Source organism: Lepus europaeus, chromosome 11 (assembly GCF_033115175.1).
Source record: "Lepus europaeus isolate LE1 chromosome 11, mLepTim1.pri, whole genome shotgun sequence".
Taxonomy (NCBI): domain Eukaryota; kingdom Metazoa; phylum Chordata; class Mammalia; order Lagomorpha; family Leporidae; genus Lepus; species Lepus europaeus.
Genome location: NC_084837.1, coordinates 89,915,863 through 89,938,712, shown reverse-complemented (window position 1 = coordinate 89,938,712; position 22,850 = coordinate 89,915,863). Strand labels below are relative to the sequence as shown.

General features: G+C 40.6%; 1 protein-coding gene across 2 annotated transcripts in view; it reads right to left on the bottom strand.

Moving 5' to 3' along the window:
* Positions 1–22,850, bottom strand: part of PIAS1 (protein inhibitor of activated STAT 1) — a 143,444-nt gene that overhangs the window by 39,868 nt on the left and 80,726 nt on the right. For both annotated transcript variants that reach the window (XM_062206208.1, XM_062206207.1), the window contains exons 3-6: positions 7,569–7,653; positions 7,252–7,299; positions 2,352–2,442; positions 1,567–1,701 (exon numbers count right to left, since the gene is read on the bottom strand). In XM_062206208.1, coding sequence (XP_062062192.1) covers positions 1,567–1,701; positions 2,352–2,442; positions 7,252–7,299; positions 7,569–7,653 — 359 coding nt within the window. The remainder of the gene's footprint in view (positions 1–1,566; positions 1,702–2,351; positions 2,443–7,251; positions 7,300–7,568; positions 7,654–22,850) is intronic.

Sequence of the window (22,850 nt, the reverse complement as noted above, 5' to 3'; positions counted from 1 at the left end):
CTTCAAAGCTGTAATTTAAAAATTGGAACTTTTAGTGGCTGGCATGGTACAGCAGGTTTAAAGCCCTGGCCTGAAGCACCAGCATCTCATATGGGCACCGGTTCTGGCCCCGCTGCTCCTTTTCTGATCCAGCTCTCTGCCATGGCCTGGAAAGGCAGTAGAGGATGCCCCAAGTCCTTAGGACCCTGCACCCGTGTGGGAGACCTGGAGGAAGTTCCTGGGTCCTGGCTTCGGATCGGCGCAGCTCCGGCCATTGCGGCCATCTGGGGAGTGAACTGGCAGATGGAAGACCTCTCTCTCTGTCTCTACCTCTCTCTGTAACTCTGTCTTTCAAATAAATAAAATAAATCCTTTAAAAATAATTGCAACTTTTAAAACATTTTCCCAGAAAAAGGTAGACCAAAAAAATTACAGAAACAGTTCAGGATATGTAAAAAATGAAATATATAACTATAACAACCCAGGATATGCAAAAATTAAATATGTAACATTGGCCTCAGAATCAGCATTTATTTAGTTAATGGTGTTAGAACTAGTTATTTAAAAAATCAAAGTGATTAAATCTTGCCACATAGAAATCTGAGATGGTGTAAGTATTTAAATGCAAAACATGAAAACTTTTAAAAAGTCTAGAAGAAAATATAAACAGACATTCACATAAACTTGGGAAGGGCAAACAGACCAAGTACAAGGGTAGAGGGGAAGATAAGAAAGGAAAAATCTGGCTAAGATTTGGCTCCATAATAAGTTAGTCTCTCACATACTATATAACGTAAATAAAAACAAAAGACAAATTGGAAACATGTAATTTTATGTGACAAAAAGTTACGTCGACATATGAATAATATACATGTCACTAAGAAAAATAGCAACAGACACACAGACATGGATACAATATTAAATAATCATAAACATAAAACATGTTGACTACTAAATGGAACACTAGTTAAGGCACAGTGGTACCATTAGTTACCTAATGAAATTGGTAAGAATTTTAAAGAAGATAATAGTGTGGCATGAGAATAAACTGAAAATAACAGGATAAATTTATATAATATCTTGTGGGAAGGCAATCTTTCGAGCTACACAAAATTCCTTAAAATCCTCCAGGCTTTTGACTCAGCAGTTCCATTTCTGAGAACCTGCCCTAAGGAAATGATCACGTACACAGGCATAGCTACAGCTACTAGAATGGTCTTCAGATTTTTCTGAAATAGCAATGAATCAATCAATAAATCAAGTTAGTGTTCAACAAAAGAAAACAGGCTAAATAATCAAGGCATAGTCATACTAGAATATGATGTAGCCATTTAAAAGAAAGCCGGAGAATGTGTAATGACATAGGAAGACATGATAAATCACTGAGTGAAAAGACAGGACTATAAAATACTAGATACTGCATGATGCCATTTTTCAAATGAGAACATGTTGAAAATTCATTGTGAAACAAAAATAAATCCTTTTGCAACTCTTTTTACAGTATCATTTACATATAAGCTCAAGTAGCCATGGTGATTAACCCTTCTTTGTAATATGAAGATCTGGCAGACACAAAAATTCACTTACTCTTCCAATTTCTGCAGTCCAAGAGACAACAATGGTGTTTGGTACTGTTGTGGACAACCGGACAAGTGAAGTTATGTTAATTGGTCGGCTGGGTCGCTTTGGTTCCACGCCATTTTTAGTAGGTGGAAGGTAACCCTGAGATTGAAACATAATTTATTTCAACTAATTATTTCCACAAGCATTTCAACTTCTATTCCTTAAAAAAAAAAGTACACACTATACAACAGAAAAAATGTATTCATTATAAAGTAAAGGAGCAAACAGCTGTTAAAAGAGTTTCCAGTTATCCTGTGTTATCATTTCTCTAAACCATCTTACAGTATCATTACTGTAAGCCTGAGAAAAATATAAATCTTTTAAATTTAAGAATCAGAAGCATCCATAAATAGCTTGGATAGGTATTCAGGAGTATTTTCAAGGGTAACAGAAACAGCGTGCACCTGTACTTCATTTAAGGCACAGCCTTCTTCACATCTCCATTCTACCACAGGCTTACAGACTGACACAAGCATAACTAAGATACTGCTGAAACAACTTCTTTCCCCCCAAACCCAATATAACACTAAGGCTTCCACGCCCAACTCCAAATCCTAGATTTGTCTCCACAGTTAATGTCACAGCAGCTAACTGTACAGAGTTGGTATAAGTGTTTAGCTCAGCCACATGAATATATATCCAAAATGAAAATGTCTTCTTAATGAATGATTATGATGAACAATAGCTATGATGACTTATAAATGAGTTATGCTAGCAATGTATTTTAAAAATTAGCTTTTAGGACTTACTGGAAGGCTACAAGGTTTTGTATTCACTTTCACACAAAGATTAGGTGGGAAGTGATCCTCCTGTGGACAACTGGTTTCTGATAAACAAAACCTAAACAATAAAGGACAAGTTTAAGATTTTGATTAAAGGATGACTTCATTAATTTTTTCAATAGTTAACCTAAAAGATAGCCAACTTAAAAAAACTACAAAACTAGATATTTTACATAATGAATAAACATATGTAAACTGCCCTAAAATACAGAATTCTGACAATGCAGAGTTTTAGCAATCTATTACCTATACTTGTCCTCAAGACATGTGCCAATCATCTGTTTAAGCAAGCTATGAGGAGCATTGTTTTCTGTGGATATTAACAGGTGTTAAGAGAAAGAAAAAGGTTCTGTAGTTGAAGAAATTTCCAAAGCAAAATAATGAAACTAAGCTTAACACAGTACTTCTCGGAGGTTTTAACAGCTAGTATGCATTACAAATCTCTAACAGGAAGACACAGTATGCAGTACTTATGAAATTTATTTGCCTATGAACTACTTTTCTGATTCTCAGAAAAAAAAGAAAAAAAACCTGAAAATGCTATAAATTCATGTACAGGATCAAGTTCTGCCCAGTAAGCCAAGGTTCCCTTTATTCCTTAAGAACTGAAGGTGTTAAACATTATTTAAGCTATAGCTACAGGAATCTGAAATATTATTTTAGAAACCACAAGAAAACAATGTTTCTAAATTACAAGCATAATTTGTTGGGAAAACCAAGGAAGCTAGATAATTTGTAACTTCTCATTCTATTCTCTGCTAAATAGATCAAGAATTTGTTATTTAAGACATCTATTCTTTTTACTTCTTATTCCCAATATACATTTGAAGCTCATCCCCACCTTTACAGAACTCTCACAGCACCTTTGAGTTATACAGTGGAAAGAATATTCTGTGAAACACTCAACATCTGCAAACATCTCTCAACACCTACAATATGAGGTCTTTCCCTCCAGGCCATGGAATCTGTATGGGCATGGTTCACAAAACAACATAATTTGTTTACGTGAAATTTTATGAGAACAGTATATATACATCTTTCAGGAAAAATAATCCATAACCTGCATCAATCAAGAGAATTAGGGTTCCATAAAAATGTTAACTATTGGCCTACAAAGATTTTTCAGAAATAAACTTAGCAAACAGATGTCAAAACTCAACAGGATCACTACTTTTTTATTTTTTAAAGATTTATTTATTTATTTGGAAGGCGGAGTTACAGACAGAGAAAGGGAGAGACTGAGAGAGAGGTCTTCCATCTGCTGGCCCCCTGGCCGGATGGCTGCAACAGCCAGAGCTGGGCCAAGCCGAAGTCTCTTCTGGGTCTCCCATGTGGGTGCAGGGGACTAAGCACCCAGGCCCTCCTCCACTACTTTCCCAGGTGCATTAGCAGTGAGCTGGATGGGTATCAGAAGTGGAACAGCCAGGTACCATATGGGATGCCGGCTTCGCGGGCAGAGACTTAGCCTATTATGCTACAGCACTGGCCACATCACAGAACCCTAGTAGAAACTTCTACAACGGGGAGATTTTTTTTTTTTTTTGTAATTTATTTGAAATGCAAAGTTACAGAAGAGAGGAGGAGAGACAGACAGAGAGAGAAAGATCTTCCATCAGCTGCTTCACTCCCCAAATGGCTCCAACGGCCAGGGTTGGGCCAGGCAGAAGCCAGGAGCCTAGATCTTCTTTCGGGTCTCTTATGTAGGTGCAGGGGCCCAGCACCTGGGCCATCTTCTGCTGCTTTTCTAGGCATCATTAGCAGAGTGTTGGATCGGAAGTGAAGCAGCTGGGTCTTGAACTAGTGCCCAAGTAGAATAGCAGAGTCACAGGCAGAGGCTTAACCTATTATGTCACGATGCCAGCCCAATAGGCTAGATCTTTATACTGCATAATAAAAGCATGCTGTAGCTTTTAATCAATTAATCCAATGCAGTGAGTAACTTGAAACTTGGACCCTATTTGCCGGAAGCTCAGGGAAAGAATAATATGACAAGTCGACTCCTATTCAACTAAGTAAAAAACTGGAAATATAAACTACCCAACCAACTGAAGGCAAGTGGGGGAAAAAAGCAGAAAGTTTCTGTGAAGCAGTTCACATGGCAGGTGGGGAAATGAAGAGCGAGTGAACAGGTACATAAATGCAAACACTGACCCTAATTGTGACCAAATTAATTTCATTCTTTAGGTAAACATTTATAATTAGGATACGAGATGGGTATATATTCCTAACTTAAATAATACACTAGGGTTTCTGACCCAGCAATGGGGCATCTGTAGCAGGAGAGTAACTATTTTGTTAAAACACAAAGAACCACCTAACAATTACCAAATATAAAACAAAATGGTTCATCTGTTCACCAAGTTCTAGAAATAAACTTGTATTAGAAATGGCTGAAGAGGCCGGCGCCGTGGCTCAACAGGCTAATCCTCCGCCTTGCGGCCCCGGTCGAGGCACCGATCCTGTCCCGGTTGCCCCTCTTCCAGGCCAGCTCTCTGCTGTGGCCAGGGAGTGCAGTGGAGGATGACCCAAGTGCTTGGGCCCTGCACCCCATGGGAGACCAGGATAAGCACCTGGCTCCTGCCATCGGATCGGCGCGGTGCGCCGGCTGCAACACACCTACCACGGTGGCCATTGGAGGGTGAACCAACGGCAAAAGGAAGACCTTTCTCTCTGTCTCTCTCTCTCTCTCACTGTCCACTCTGCCTGTCAAAAAAAAGGGAAAAAAAAAAAAAAAAAAGAAATGGCTGAAGAGCAGTTAAGAGTCAATCCACATCTGATATTGATATGGGATGGCCCAGGTTCAAGTCCCAGCTCTGCTTCCAATCCAGCTTCCTGCTATGCACACCCTGTGAGACAGCAGGCTGGGTTTCTGTCACTCAAGTGGAAGACCTGGACGGAGTTCTGGGATATCGTGGGCATTTGCAGAGTGAATCAGTGGACAGAAGATCTCTCTGTCTCTCTGCCTTTCAAGTAAATAAAAATAAATAAATAAATATTTCTAAAAATGGCTGAAACATATTTACCTATCAATACTCCCTTGGAGTCTCTAAATTAGACAGTTGACTGCTCTTAGAAAGATAGCCTCCCTTCGGAATGCTGCAGCTTTACAAAACAGATGTATATTCCTATAAAACACTGAGGACAGTACCTAAATCTTCAATTCTAGAGCTCTGGTTTCCAAGGTTTATTGTGGTCTTGAGGTCTCTTTCTTTAAGTGAAAATTAAGTAAGAAGCCAAACAAGCAAAACTAATTAAAAAGATAAAAACACCTCTATTTTGGTTGCTTTGGGTCAGTGTGTTTGTGTGTGTGTGTACCCCTCTAAGGGTGGCTCTATGCAACAGTCTGAAAAACATTGTTTTAAAGGATTATACCACACACTAGTAAGCACAAAAGGCAACATAAACTGTCAAGGCAGGAAGTAAAGAAGGTTATGGCAGTATGTAATCATTTTTGAGGGCATCATATTTTCATCCTTTACTCAGTCATCCTCACTGTCCCTGACAGGACAAAGTACACTTTCCACACAGAATCATCTTTGTCAGTCCCTCCAAAACCAACAGATTTCCATCAGTTTGTTGGGGTAAGATTCTGTCCATTGTTTTATGGTGTGAAAGACAGCAAGTACCGTCGTATCTTTGCTAGCATCTTTGACCCGAGCTCTCCTCTGCTTTCTCACTGTCTTCACCTTACTGCCTGCAGGCCTCGATCTGAGGTTTTGACACAGTTCCAGCAGGTGCTGGGCAAATGCTTCCACTTCATCTTTTTTCTGACCTACTAGCTGGCTGACAATTATTTATGTACTAAATTCAGTGTCTGATTATCAAGACTACACTATCTGTGTGATTTATCCTCCCTACAACAAGGAAAAACTTACTGAAGAAAACAACTGTCTCATACTTCTCTTCTACCCCTATAACAGCAAGAACAGGGTGGAGGGTGGGTGCTGGTGCAGCAGCTGAGACACTGCTGGACTGTCCACAACTCTTATCAGCATGCCTGGGTTTCAGCTGGAGTTCTGTTCCTGAGCCCACCTCCTGCTATGTGTCTGCTGGGAGGCAGCAGGTGATGGCTCAAGTAGTTGAGTCCCTGTCATCCACATGAGAGATCCAAACTAAGTTCCCAGCTACTGGCTTCGAACTTGGCTGTTGCGTACAGTATGGGAGTGGACCAGAATATGGGAGATTTCTCTCTGTCTCTCTTTCAAATAAAACAAAGTTTTAAAAAGAACAATATGGAAAAAAGAAAAAAAAAAAAGGAAAGAAAGAAAAGGACAATATGGAGCACTTAGGTTCCTACATGGTCAATGAATAGCAGGAGCAGAATGAGACTGGCTTATGTAAGAGAGGCTTGTTAATATAAAAGATAGGATATTCTAAGAAGAAATGAGTGGGCTAAGGAAAGCTGAATAAGAGGCAGCTGTTGAGGCCACATGAGCAAATTGTGTTAACTCCAAAAATGCTGAAGAGATGTGACATATAGAGTTCCAAATTAGAGCATATTTAAATTAATGGTTTTAAAAACAGGACAAATCAGAATATTTCAGTGTTTGCTGGCTCACGAAACACTGTAGAGTTAAATATTAGTCCCTTACCTAGAATAATTTGCCTCTTATGATAAAGGAGCTTCTTAACCAACTGGGAGCAACTAGAGTAGAGAAATGTGGTGATATATAGGATATATGACTTGCTCTACTAAAATCTAAATCGGAAAAAAATTAGGATATTGCCCAACAGAATGCTTTTGCTTATCTGAATATCTGAACTCAGTATTTTTAATACACTTACTGAAACAAGGCAAATTTAAAAATTAATCTTTAGGGAATATTATCTCTAAGAATCTGGATATACACTGTAGTCGGCACTGTACCTTAACTGGACCTGCACTGTGAAGTCACATTTGGTCCCAGAAATATCCCTAGAACAGACAGAGTGAGAATTACAACTCCATAACTTTCACAATATGCTCATTAAAGTTGATTCAAAGACACTGTTACACCAGTAAACTTTTTCAAGTTATCAGTTATACCTATCTATCCTCAGAGTAACTAACACACTACAATATTTTCAATTCTATTATTTGTGACATTAATATTCTCACCTAATATACTGCTTTTTAAAACTACTTATAATAGGCAGGACTGAATTCAAAGGCCAAATTCCAAGTTAAACTTGAAGACAACTTACATGGAACTACTGATCTGTTGCACTTGTTGTGGTGTCAATGCAAATGCAAAACAGGTTTCTCGAAAGCGCTGACTGTTGTCTGATGCTAAAGAAGATAAAAATAATTTTAATGACTTTTAAATTAATCAACAGAGAAGACAACAGCAACAAACACACTCACATGTCTTGAACTGGGGACATACTCTAGAGATGAAATAAGGTGATTAAAGCACTGAAAAATAAAAAAGGGGCTGGTTATCACAAAAATAGCTAATTCTAGAAATAATAGATTGGAGTTCAAATTCAGAAAATACAATAGAAAATTATCAAAGCATATAAATGTTTACATCTGAAAAGTACACTTATATAAAAAAACATATGGATACTAATATTTCTTACAATAATATTAATCCATTTAAAGACAATGTTTTCTGTTGTCGCACAGCAGATTAAGCCACTGCCTTCGATACAGGCATCCCACGTCAGCATGCCAGTTCAAGTCCCAGCTGCTCTACTTCTGATCCTGCTTCCTGCTAATTCTTAGTCTGAGAAAGCAGCAAAAGATATCCAAGCACTTGGGCCCCTGCCATCCACATGGGAGACCTGGATGGAGTTCAGGTTCCTGGCTTCAGCCTGACTCATCCCTAGCTGTTGCAGCCATTTACAGAGTGAACCAGTAGATGAAAGAGCTCCAAGATGTCCCCATTCCGCCAAATCTGTCACTCTTTCAAATAAATAATTATTTTTTACATCTTAAAAAAATTAATGGTTTCTGAGCTCAGTAACACATGTACTTGCCTTGAGACCTATATAAATGACATGGCATTTGGTCATTAAGGCAAATTAAGATTTTTATCAGCTCCTGTTTTACTATTCTATGCAAATTCTTTTTTAAAAGATTTATTTTATTTATTTGAAAGGCAGCAACAAAAGAGAGTGAGAGAGACAGAGAGGTTATCTTCCTCTCCACTGGTTCACTCCTCAAATGGCCTCAATGGCCAGGGGTAGGCCAGACCCAAGTCAGGAACTTCCAGCTCTATCCAGGCCTCCCACGCAGTTGGCAAGGGTCCACGTTTGGGCCATCATCTACAGACGTCCTTGGCATATGAGTGGGGAGCTGGACTGTAAGTGGACAGCCAGGACCTGGACTGGAGCTCAGTATGGGACACTGGTGTTGCAAGTAGCGGCTTCACCTTGCACTGTGTGATGATGCCCAGCCCCACCACGCAAGTTACACCATAAATATCACATATAATATCTCCTATTCTTGGATGATTTGATTTCAAAATTTGCTTGTCATCATCTCAGAGAGAGAAGAGTTTTGAGAAGAGAAGAATAAAAAGAGGAAGCAGAGTGGTGGGGAGAGAGAAAGGAGCAAGCAGTTGGGCAAGCATAGGTCAGTCTAGAGCAGGGAGCCTTACAGTGTGCTGGGTATAATACCCGGTAAATGAAATCGTGGTCAGTATCCCTCTTGCTACTACCGTTTCCTCAAGGGCTTGGTACAAAGAAACACTGAATGAATGAGTAAAGGAACACAGAAATTTAAGAAATGTACTCTTCCAGGCTCACTTTCTAGAAAAAAGAATCACTAAGAATTAGAAAGGGGCTCCTGGCACATGGGTCACTTAAGACCTGTGCTGAAAAAGCAGCTGCAGTTGGCTGTTTTAATCTCTGGCTTAAAATGGATTTGATGCTCCTTGCAAGCAACACTTCCTTCACAACTACTACCCAAACCGCAGTCCGTTGCATCAAAATATCTGTATACTAATATATCCCCATGAGGGGAAAGCAGCAAAGAGCACCGCTATCTAGAATTTTATCTCAATACAGGAGCATCTTTGAAAGGCTACATTTACATTTCTGCTCTGTGTGCACTGAGAAGGTTCTTTCTTAAACAACCTATTACCAAGGACCAGTTAGTTCCTAACCAGAAAAGTTATTTTCATTGGGAAACATCGATCTGGTAATGGCTGATAACCAGGAACCAGAAATGGAGGAAAGCAAACGTTTCCCTTGTCAGGCAAGGCAAGTAACTATCTCTTTTGCTTCTTATAGGACATTTTTGTAAGATTTTAGTCCAGTAGCCTAATTTAAATCTTTGGCTCCATTCTAAAACAGTGCTAAAATAATTTCCCAAGTACAAAATTCTTATTATTTTCTAGGCAAAATTTCAGGTTCATTTCAGAATCTATGACTACAGTTAGGTTTTAGACACACACAGTTTTAGAGGGAAAAGATATGACTGAAATAAGCGGCTGCCTTATGCTACAAACAGAGAGCAGGTTTATTACTTAATAACAACCCCTATCTACATCTCCGGTTACATACAGATTGTAATGCTCATAGGGTTGCTACCATTTATTTGGAAAAGTGCCTTTCACACTATGTGAATTCTAAGCTTAATTGCTGATATACCAGTGAAGACATTATAGTTTTGTTTTTTATATAGAGGGGCCGGCGCTGTGGCATAGCAGGTAAAGATGCTGCCTATAGTACCAGCATCCCATATGGGTACCGGTGCGAGTCCCGGCTGCTCCACCTCTGATCCAGCTCTCTGCTATGGTCTGGCAGGGCAGTGGAAGCTGGCCCAGGTCCTGCACCAGCGTGGGAGACCAGGAAGAAGCTCCCTCTGGCGCCTGGCTTTGGATCGGCGCAGCTCTGGCCATTGCAGCCATTTGGGGGAGTGAACCAGTGGAAGGAAGACCTTTCTCTCTCTCTCTCTCTCTCTCTCTCTCACTGTCTGTAACTCTACCTCTCAAATAAATAAATAAATCTTTAAAAAAAAAAAAAGACACAAAATTATACAGACCTGGAATCCAAACTGGTTTTGCTATTTATTTGCCATGTGACTTTAGGTACTTATTCACTGTTCCCTCTGATAACTACATACACACACTCATAGTGTTCTTTTTATGATTTTTAAAAATTGACACATAAGGGGAAGATGTTTGGTGCTTGGGACACCTGCATCCCATGTCAGAGTGCCCAGGTCAAGGCCTGGCTTCTCCGCTTCCAACCCAGCTTCCCACTAATCACACCCTAGGAGGCAGCAGACTCAAGTATTTGAGTCCCTACTACTCAATGACAAATCAAGATTAAGTTCCAGGCTCCTGGCTTCGCCCTGGTTGTTGCAGTCATTTAGGGAATGAACCCGGGGACGGATGCTCTCTGTCTGCCTTTGTCTCTCTGCTTCTCAAATAAAATGAAAATAGTCTGATACATAATAATTGTCCATATTTATGGGGTGCAGTGTGGTATTTTGAAACACATGGTATGTATAATGATCAAAGCAGGGCCTTTAGCATGTCCATCCACCTCAAATGCCCATTATTTCCTTGTGTTAGGAACATTCAAAATCCTCTCCTCTAGCTATGTTGAAATACATAGTAAGTTAATCAACCATAGTCATGTTACTGTACAACAGAACACCGGAACTTACTCTTCTTAACTGTATTTTTGTACTGGATAACAAATTTCCTCCTATACTCCCTCCCCAGCATCTACTCTCTGCTTCCTTCTCAGGGCTATTCAGTAGAATGCAAATGAAGTTAAACATATTTAAAACAACCAACAATTTCCTTTTCTGTTCCTTTTCCTTTTATGCCTCCATACTGAACCAAAACACTTGCATACAGTGCAGTAACTTCTACCCACTGGTGTCATTCAGCACGGGACTGAACCCACTCTCCAGTGACCACCCAGCTTCCTCGGCCTCCTCCAGCGACTCTCTTTCCCAGTCTTCCCAGTAAGACTTCAGAATTACTCACTGTCCTGATCTTCCTTCTCTGCATAACCTTATTAAAGTGGCAGACCTGGACATACTCTCTCATTGCATAATTATTTGTTCAAAAAATGTGCTGCCCTTTGTATGTCCCATCCTCATGAAAGAACTGGACCTCCAAGACCACGGAGGTTACCCTGGGCCAGTGAAATAGGAGTGTGCCATGGCCAAACAGATGTTTAAGGGCCATCCTGTGCTTTTACCATCTTCCCTTCCCTGCTGTCTTGATTCTACAGGGAAAGAAGACAGAGCAAAGCCACCACCAATCTGCCCCTGGAGGTAAGAAAGTGAGGGCTGAAAACCAGCCGTTAGCAGCTTGTAAGCTGTCACCGTATTACACGGTATTACAGCTGCGATGTTTGTATTAGTGACTGCCAATCCTCACAACCATCATGAAGAAGAGATGAGCCCCCTTTTCAGACGGTGGACCTAAGGTTAAATGACTAAGTTGTAGGTAGCAGAGCCAGACCTGAACTCAGACCTGCATGTCTCCCATCTCCCAAGTCCACGCTCTTCTCAGGTCAACCAGTCCTCCTGATTTGGGTGTTGCACTGACTACTGCAGCCTAGCAATACACTGGATCACAGGAAACAGGAAAAGAATGAACTATAATCATAACTGCTTATCATTTTTGTGTATTTCCTTCCAATCTGAAAGCTTATTTTAAAAAATTACCCTGGATAACACTTTCCAATCACAATCTCTAGGACCACATTTTAATTATTGCATTTCATAAGGGTGTGCATGAAATTTTTAATTACTTCCCTGAGTAGTCACTTAAGTTGTTTCTAATTTTTTTTCTTTCTTTTTTTTTTTTTTTGACAGGCAGAGTGGACAGTGAGAGAGAGAGAGAGACAGAGAGAAAGGTCTTCCTTTGCCGTTGGTTCACCCTCCAATGGCCGCCGCGGCCGGCGCGCTGCGGCCAGCGCACCGCGCTGATCCGATGGCAGGAGCCAGGTGCTTCTCCTGGTCTCCCATGGGGTGCAGGGCCCAAGCACTTGGGCCATCCTCCACTGCACTCCCTGGCCACAGCAGAGAGCTGGCCTGGAAGAGGGGCAACCGGGACAGAATCCGGCGCCCAACCGGGACTAGAACCTGGTGTGCCGGCGCCGCTAGGCAGAGGATTAGCCTAGTGAGCTGCGGCACCGGCCTCTAATTTTTCATTATTTTAAACAACTCTATAACATCTTTGGGTTTATAGGTTTGTTTTTTGGAGGTGGGGGGGGGGGGTTATTTTCTTTGGATCAATTCTCATCTGTGAGATTCCAGGTTCAAAAAGCACAGAGATTTTTATGAATCCTGACACATCACAAGACTGATTTCTGAATGGTTGTTTTATGCTCATATGTAAGGTCATTCAGGGTTGGCATTGTGGTGTGAGTCCTGGCTGCTCCACTTCTTTTAGTTTTCCTAACAAAACATAAGATGAAGATTAGAACTGGATCACTTGTCCGCTTTTCTTCTGGTGCTTGCCACACTTCTTACAGAAGGTCCAGAGGTTTTAGGAACATTCTCCATGTTTATGGAGCACTACTGGCACAGAAAAAAAAGTCACTTCTGATTTGGCTCCTGCTAATGTGCCTGGGAAAGCAGCAGAGGATGGCCCAAGCTTGGGCCCCTGTACCCATATGGGAGACCTGCAAGAGGTTCCTGGATCCTGGCTTTGGGCCGGCTCAGCTCCAGCCATGCAGTCATTTGGGGAGTGAATCAGCAGATGGAAGATTTCTCTCTCTCCCTCTCTCTGTAACTGCCTTTCAGATAAATAAAATAAAAATCTTAAAAAAACAAACAAATCCACAATTAAATTCTTTGGCTTGTTGTTTCCAATTATTTAATTATGTAAGCCATCTGAAATTTATACACTAAATATGATATTAAAAGAGCCTAAATTTCTATTAGTCCAAATTTTTTAGTTATATTAACACCATTTGTAAACATTTCTTGACTTCTCTCTATATACGTGTGCCTCTCTGACCACATATTAAATTTTTACCCACAAAAATTTTATTTTGGAGCTATTTCCTTGTTGGTCCTGGTACCAGTGAATTAAAATAGTTACAGTATTAAGTCACTAAAAGATTCTTCCCATAAACTTATTTTTTTGGTATTCTAATACATTTTACTAGTTAATAATTTAAAGGAATATAATCAAATCCTAAATTGAATGTGAATGAATATTTTTTTTTTTTAAGATTTATTTATTTATTTGAAAGTCAGAGTTACACAGACAGAGGAGATGCAGAGAAAGGTCTTCCATGCGATGGTTCACTCCCCAGTTGGCCGCAACGACCAGAGCTGTGCTAATCTGAAGCCAGGAGCCAGGAGCTTCTTCCAGGTCTCCCACACAGGTGCAGGGGCCCAAGGACTTGGGCCATCTTCTACTGCTATCCAGAGAAGAGAGCTGGATGGGAAGAGGAGCAGCCGGGTCTCAAACCGGCGCCCATATGGCACTTCAGGCCAGGGAGTTAACCTGCTGTGCCACAGCACCAGCCCCAAATGATTATCTTTTTAAAAATTCTATCTTTACTCTGTTTTTAACCTTTGGCTTGATTGCATTTTAATAATTAAGAACATTTTGTAGTAAACAGAAATTATCTGCCTCTGAAATGAGTTTTTTATTTAATTATTGATTTTATTGAAAGGCAGAGTTACAGAAACAGAGAGAGGGAGAGGGATGGGGGGAAGGAGTGAAAGAGAGAGAGAGAGAGAGACTGATTCTTCCATCTGCTGGTTTACTCACCAAGTGGAGTATTCCAGCTACGGCTGGAGCTGGGCCGACATGAAGCAGGAGCCAGGTGCTTATTCTGGGTCTTCCACATAAGTGCAGGGGCCCAAGCAAATAGGCCAACTTCCACTGCTTTCCCAGGCCATAGTAGAGAGTTGGATGGGATGTGGAGCAGCCAGGACTGGAACTGGCACCCACATGGGATGCTGGTACTGCGGGAGGCAGCATTACCAGCTAAGCCACAGCATTGGTCCCCAGAAATGTGTTTTTAAAGAATTCATCAGCAAATGAATCATCTTGAGTTTTTGTTTTTATTTCCTTTTAAAAGTACTTTTTTGATGATATTCAAGTTATCAAGAATAGTTATATAAATAAAGTACATTTTATATTTTTTTCTCTAACAGGAACATTTAAGGATATATATTTGGAATGTTTAATATACTTGGAAATTTTATTGAGGTTTATTCTAATATTTGCATACATATATTCATTCTATGTGATTTACATGGGAATTTCAAGATGTTTATGGGGAGATGCCAGTTAAGATGCCCACATCCTGTATCAGAGTACATAGGTTCAGTCCCCGAGCTCCAGCTCCTGAGTCTAGCTGCCTGCAGAGGCAGACCTTGGGAAACCACAGGTGATGGTTCTCCCATGTGGGGAGACCTGGCCCAGCACTGGCCATTGAGGTTATTTGAGGAGTGAACGAGCAGGCGGGTCCTCTGTTGTCTGTCTCTTTCTGTCTCTCAAATAAATAAAGATTAAAGAAAAGAAAGTTCATAGGGTGAGCATTTGGCACAGCAGTCAAGATACCACTTGGGACACCTAAAGTCTTAGCTCTGCTCTTGATTATAGCTTCTTATTAACGCACACCCTGGGAGGCAGCAAGTGATGGCTCAAACAGCTGCATTCCAGCTGAAATAAAGAGACCCAGACTGAGTTCTCAGCTCCTGGCTTCTACTTGTCCAAGGCTGCTGTGGGTACGTGGGACAGTGGACCAGGAGTAGAAGATTGTGTGTGTGTGTATGTGTGTGTGTGTACATGCGCGTATGTCTTTGTTTCACCCTGCTTTTCAAATAAAGAATTTCAAAATAAGCAAGTTCATGGAAAATTCAGTTAAGTGAAATCATAAATAATGTGATTCATGTATGTAAGGTGTATTCAAAAAAAAATTCATGGAAAGTATGTATTAAGAAAAAACTATGCATAGATTTCAAATTTTTCACACCAAAATAAACTTATCTTTTAGTTCCAATTTCCCATAAGCTTTCTGATGTGCTCTTGTATATCCACTCTGTGGTTAATTTTATTTAATTATATTTACCAATAGTTTATTGTATCTTTTTATGAGTCTTTTATTAAGATTTTATTTATTTATTTGAGAGGCAGAGTTACAGACAGAGAGAAAGGTCTTCCATCTGCTGGTTCACTCCCCAGATGGCGGCAATGGCTGGACCTGAGCCTCCTCCAGGTCTCCCACATGACTGCAACGGCCCAAGCACTTGGATCATCCTCCACTGCTTTCCCAGGCCACAAGCAGAGAGCTGGATCGGAAGAGAAGCAGCCAGGACATGAACCGGCGCCCAAATGGGATGCTGGTGCAGCAGGCAGAGGTTTAGCCTACTATGCAATAGCGCCAGCCCTGAGTCTTTTCTTTTTATAGGTTTATTAATCCTGCTATTTTTCATGTTGCAACGTGGTGAAATATTGCATTTACCCCCCTCAAAATGGATATATCTTTTTTTCCGTTTATACACTATAGGTAATAATCATTATTAAAAATTAAAGAATATTATGTGATTAAAGCAAAAAGTATCCTGCAATCTTTGTTGCATCTATCAAGGGGAAAAAAAACACTGAAATTTGAAAAATTTTGTCTTTAACTAACATATGTGTTAAAAGTATAATTATCTTGCAATCTGATTTTGGGGGATAACTTTTCACTACAACATATATACAGAATTCTCTAATCTACTTTAGTATCTGTAAGTGTCAAATATATATATATATAAAACTTTAAAATAATTTTTACTTTTATTTGTATTTTTTCTTCCTGTCTTTATTTTCATTAAATTTTAAACTAAATTCTTGGTTCTTTAACCTTTTCAATAATAAAAGCACACATGCTTCTTTTGACTATGTAAAGCCTGCTTTCATAAATTTTTTTGACCTTACTAAAAAAAATTTTTAATATACTCAGAGCAATAACTTTGTAAATTTCTATTTTGAATTGGATACTATCTTTATGATAAAGTGTACATGAAGTTTCATAAATATTTTAGACAGTTGGAAATATTGGTATCCTCTCATATTTATGAAACAAAATTTAATAAACATGTAAACACACCGTAGTGTGTTTGTGTGTGTATATTTTTTTTAGATTTATTTATTTATTTGAAAGTCAGAGTTACACAAAGAAAAGGAGAGGCAGAGAGAGAGAGAGAGAGAGGTCTTCCATCCGCTGCACCAATCCGAAGCCAGGAGTCAGGAGCTTCTTCCGAGTCTCCTATGTGGGTGCAGGGGCCCAAGGACTTGGGCCATCTTCTACTGCTTTTCCAGGCCACAGCAGAGAGCTGGCTAGGAAGTGGAGCAGCTGGGACGGGAACCAGCGCCCATATAGGATGCAGGCTGGGGCTTTAAGCCGCTGCGCCACAGCACCATCCCCATTATTGTTTTTTCTTATTTAACTAGACTCATGGTGCATTCCATGACTGCTCCTCAAGTTATCCTGTACACTACTAATTGGAGTTTCTAAAGAATTACGGATTTTCCATTTCCAATAAAGATTTGGCTTCTATAATGTTGTTTAATGGAATGCAAGGAAGAACAGACCCTTCAAAGAAATTCATTCTCAACTTCTATTAAGAAAAGTTAATATTTCTAGCAGAATTTAAAATGTTTGAAATAGAATTTATAATGCTAATAGATTTTTTAAAAGGATTTATTTATTTACTTGAAAGGTAGAGTTACAGAGAAAGGGGGGTGAGGCGAGAGAGATACCCCACATGGTTGGGGATGGGCCAGGCCAGAGCCAGGAGCCAGAAGCCTCTTTCGGGTCTCCCACATAGATGTAGGTATTCAAGCACTTGGGCCATCTTCTACTACTTTCCCAGGCACATTAGCAGTACGCTGAATCAGAAGTGGAACAGCCAGGTCTCGAACTGGCACCCATATGGGATGCTGGCATCACAGGCACTACTGGATTCACTCACTACAACACTGATCCCAACATATTAAGTTCTAATAAGTGATAATAATATTTTTAGAAATTGTGGCCTTTTGCCAGTTTCAAAATTTTTTTCAGATCGAGATTCTCATATACATTAGAATAATCTTTCAGATCCAAGTACTGGTCATTTGCAAAAGCTTTCCAGGTGATTCGAAATGTGTAGTTGAGAATTCATTCTAAACTACTAAAAGTTGAACTACCAAACAAAAGATCTAAAAGAAGGGAGAAATAAATTCTGGTAAGGACTGCTGGCTTAGCACATACCTAGAGTCTTCAAAAAATTCATGGGAACATATCATAAAAAAAGCTAGCATTAACAGTGCTGTGGCATAGCAGGTAAAGCCACCGCCTGCAGTGCCGGCATCTCATAAGAACATCAATTCGAGTCCCAGCTGCTCCACTTCTGATCCAGCTCTCTGCTACGGCCTGGGAAAGCAATAAAGGATGGCCCAAGTCCTTGAGCCCTGGCACTCATGTGGGTGACCTGAATGAAATTTCTGGCTCCTGGCTTCGGATCAGCTCAGCTCCAACCATTGCAGCCATTTGGGGAGTGAATCAGTGGATGGAAGACCTCTCCCTCTCTGTCTGTCCCTGCTTCTCTGTAGCTCTGCCTTTCAAACAAATAAATAAATCTTTAAAAAAAATTTAGAAAAACGCTATGCATGGATTTTCAAAAAATATTTTGGTGCCAACATTATTTATTTATTTATTTTATTCATTTGAAAGTCAAAGTTAGAGAGAGGGAGGGAGAGACAGATCTTCCATCCGCCAGTTTACTTGCCAAACGACCACAACAGCCAGGACTGGGACAGGCTGAAGTCAGGAGCTTCTTCCAGGTCTCCCACATGGATGGCAGGGGCCCAAACACTTGGGCCACCTTTCGTTGCTTTCCCAGGTCATTAGCAGGGAGCTGGATGGGAAGTGAAGCAGCCGGGATGTGATGCCCATTGGGGACAGTGGTGTCGCAGGCGGGCTTTACCTGCTATGCCACAACACTGCCCCGACAAACACCTTTTATCCCACGTTTCCACAAAGTTTCTGAAGTCCCTTCATGCATCTACTTTTGCTCTCTCCTAAAATTCCAATGAAATGTTTGTAAAGGGCTTTTTTGCTTGCTCACTTGTTTTGCTTTTATGTTTTGAAAGAATAAACTCATTAGCAGGATGGGAGAAAGAGACTCGAGCTCAAGAAAAGTGTGGAAACCAGAAATTTCAAGATGTTCTCGTGTGAGGGATTTAAAAAGTTACCTAACAAAAACTTGTCCCAAGCAGGTAGAAAAGCTGAGTGAATTAGAATTGAACCATTTTAACATGGAAACTAGTTCCAGAAATAGGGGAAGCAGGCGCCGTGGCTCAACAGGCTAATCCTCCGCCTTGCGGCGCCGGCACACCGGGTTCTAGTCCCGGTCGGGGTGCCGGATTCTGTCCCGGTTGCCCCTCTTCCAGGCCAGCTCTCTGCTATGGCCCGGGGAGTGCAGTGGAGGATGGCCCAAGTGCTTGGGCCCTGCACCCATGGGAGACCAGGAGAAGCACCTGGCTCCTGCCTTCGGATCAGCGCGGTGCACCGGCCACAGCACGCCGGCCGCGGCGGCCATTGGAGGGTGAACCAACAGCAAAAGGAAGACCTTTCTCTCTGTCTCTCTCTCTCTCACTGTCCACTCTGCCTGTCAAAAAAAAAAAAAAATAGGAGAAATATGACTAAAATAACAAGACTTCCTTGAAAAATCTGTGGAGTAACCAGATTCCCGTGTCCCTTTCTCCTCTCTGGACAGCTGGATGATTGCTCGTCCTCTTCTTGCAAAATCCTATTAGCATTGCTCAGCAGGAAACCCAAAACTAAAACTGGGCCCCTGGACACTGATAGTACATCCAAGCTGAAAAGTGAACAGATGCAAAGTGTCAACATGACCAAGTATCAGAGGAAAGTTACAATGCAGGACAGAAAACAAAATAACAGTAAGGAAGAAAAAGTAGCAAGGAACAGAGATTATGTAGAGATTTAAAACACTTCCAAAAACTCAAAAAAAGCAATTAACAATACCCACCTTAATAAGAGACTGAAATTATAAAATAATTAATATTGTAGATGTAGAGACAAAAAATGTTTTGGGAGCAAAAAACCTTGGGAAAGGAAAAACTCAACAGAATGGCTAGAAAAATAAAACTGAGGAAGTCTACCCTGAAAGCACAGCAAAGAAGCAATGAAGACAACAGAGAACCAGAGAGTTAGTCTGGGACCAGGCATTCCAGAGGGAGAAAGAGCAAAGAAAATGGTGAAAAGTGAGAATAGGAAATCATTAATGCAATAATTCAAGGAAATTTTCCCAAAAAAAATAACGAGTTTCCATACTACCACGGTATTCCCAATACACAGGCTGGAACTGACTTGAATGACAATAAAACTGCAGAACCCTGGGACGAAAAAGAATCCTAAGTATTTTGGAGAATAAAATTCTTATAGAAGATGAAGTTGGCAGAATTACTTATGATTATGAATTGTAATGAGATTCATACAAGTTTTAAAAGTCTGGGAATGGCCAGCGCTGTGGCTTAACAGGCTAATCCTCCGCTTTGCAGTGCCGGCACACCGGGTTCTAATCCCGGTTGCCCCTCTTCCAGGCCAGCTCTCTGCTATGGCCCGGGAAGGCAGTGGAGGATGGCCCAAGTGCTTGGGCCCTGCACCCGCATGGGAGACCAGGAGAAGAGCTAGGCTCCTGGCTTCGGATCAGCATGATGTGCCGGCCGCAGCGTCCATTGGAGGGTGAACCAACGGCAAAAAGGAAGACCTTTCTCTCTGTCTCTCTCTCTCACTATCCACTCTGCCTGTCAAAAAAAAAAAAAAAGTCTGGGAATAAATGAGATGAGAAGGTACACAGGAAAAATAAGAAAATGACCATTATTAAACTCGGGGAAAATTAAAAGGTATTCAAGAAAGGAAAAATAGTTCATCACATTATTTTGCCACAAAAACTATTTACATAATCATAACAGGACAACTAACCCACCCCACCCCCCGAATTATAATGCAATCAAGAAACAAATAGATTTGTGCTAAGGATGGATTATAAGTCCAATTCTGCTTTTCCACGGTGGGAAGAGAAACATACAATGCTTAACACTGAAACTGCATGAATCTGTGATGTATTCATATTATTTAAAAGACAAGAGGTCAAGATCGTTGTCCAAAGAAAAAAGGAAATGAGAGAAAAAGGGGATGAGCACCGATGTTTTAAAACAACTCCATCTGACCCCTCAAATTCTTCATTTCTATTTTTGAATTAAAAAAAAAAAAAAAACCTAAGAAATAGCAAAAGTCACAACTGTGGGAAATGAGCCCAAGACGAGGCCATCTCTATACCTCCACATTTAAAGGTGGGATCTTCCTAACTTCCAGCTTGCCCTTTACAGGATATGTCTCACTTCTTCACACGGTCACAGTCATCGGCATGTACAGAATACAAGAGTAACAACCTAATTCACATTCTCTAAAATTCCCCAATTTGGTTTTCATTTCAATTTTTTTTAAAGATTTATTTATTTATTTGAAAGTCAGAGTTACACAGAGAGAAGAGAAGCAGAGAAAAAGGTCTTCCATCCGCTGATTCACTCCCCAGCTGGCCGCAACAGCTGGAGCTGCGCTGATCCGAAGCCAGGAGCCAGGAGCTTCTCCCAGGTCTTCCCACCCGAGTGCAGGGGCCCAAGGACTTGGACCACATTCTACTGTTTTCCCAGGCCACAGCAGAGAGCTGGATAAGAAGTGGAGCAGCTGGGACTCGAACTGGTGTCCACATGGGATGCCGGTACTGCAGGCAGTGGCTTTACCCACTATGTCACAGTGCTGGCCCCCTCAAAAATGAAATAACTTCCCCACCACCACCATCAAGAAGAATTATAAAATTATGAAATTCAGACCATAAAGAAATAGAGCAACATCCTATTGGTAGATTTTTTTTTTTTTTTACTTTTTTTTCCATACTCTTGTGCATATAAATATATACATTAACACTTTTAGTTAGCAATACTGGTTTATTGTATGTTGTGTTCTTTTACTTAAAAATATATGTAAACAGGGACAGCACTGGGGCATAATAGGTTAAGCCACTGCCTGTGGCGCCAGCATCCCACATGAGCACTGGTTCGTGTCCCGGCTGCTCCTCTTCCGATCCAGCTCTCTACTATAGCCTGGGATAGAGTAGAAGATGGCCCAAGTCCTTGGGCTTTTGCACCCATGTGGGAGACCCGGAAGAAGCTCCTGGCTTCCGATTGGCCTAGCTCTGGCCATTGCGGCCATTTGGAGATTGAACCAGTTGAAGAAAGACCTTTCTGTCTGTCTCTACCTCTCACTGCCCTTAACTCTACCTCTCAAATAAACAAACAAAATCTTTCAAAAAAAATATATGTAAACATGGTACAAACAAGTAATAATATCATTTACAATTAAGCATGGTATTAGTTAAGGTATATCAATTTCATTTTATCAATAAACTCAAAGTGTTTATCAATAAACACTGAAGATACAAATTATCCAAGTTTCCTTCATAAATAAGGTTTCAATATATACTACAAAATATACTTAATTGGATGCCACTCTTGAAGGTTCATATGGATACATTTCCACAAGTGGTCCAGAATTATTTTAAATCAGTTTCTAGGCAAATCGGTTCCTTGAGTGCACTCTTCTGTGTTAACAAAGGGGAGGATTCTTTTCATGATATCCCATGGGAGGGTATCTGCTATACAAGGTGCTTTCTAGGTTCAACTATGTTATATTTCTTAATCTAAAAAATAAATTTATTTTGGTGCAAAAAAATCTGAAAGCCATGCATATGAGGGCCCTTTGAAAGTTACAGATGTATATTTAAAAATTATGCATGGGTTTTTACAAATTCTCTTCATCAAATTAAGTTTTATCTTTTAATTCCATCTTCCCCACAAACTTGGTGAAGGACCCTCGTATGATATATATCAAAATATATAGATCAGAAAATGAGGTTAGGAGTGGGTCTTGTGGCACAGCAGGTTAAGCCATCATTTGGAATGTGTGCATCTCCTATCAGAGCATCAGTTATAGAGTCCCTGGTCCTCTTGTTTCCAATCCAGCTTCCTGCTAATGCACTCTGGGAGACAGCAGAATATGGCTTACGTGCTTTGGCTCCTGTCACCCATGTAAGAGATCCAGATGGAATCCTGGGCTCATGGCTTCGGCCTGGCCCACCCCTGGCTGTTGGGGGCATTTAAGGAGTGAACCAGTAGATGGAAGATCCTGCTCTGTCACTCTGCCTTTCAAGAAGATGGAAATAAATAAAAAAAGATGATTACATAATAGCAGTAATTTTAATATCAGAACATCTCCCAGAAGAGTAAATCCATATTTTTTTTTAAGGAAATTAGAATACTATTAAGAATTTTGCATGTTGGGGCCTGGTTGTGGTACAGCGGGTTAACACCCTGGCCTGAAGCGCCGGCATCCCATATGGGCGCCAGTTCGAGACCCAGAAGGGAGACCCGGAGAAGCTCCTGGCTCCTGGCTTCAGATCAGCGCAGCTCGAGCCGTTGAGGCCAATTGGGG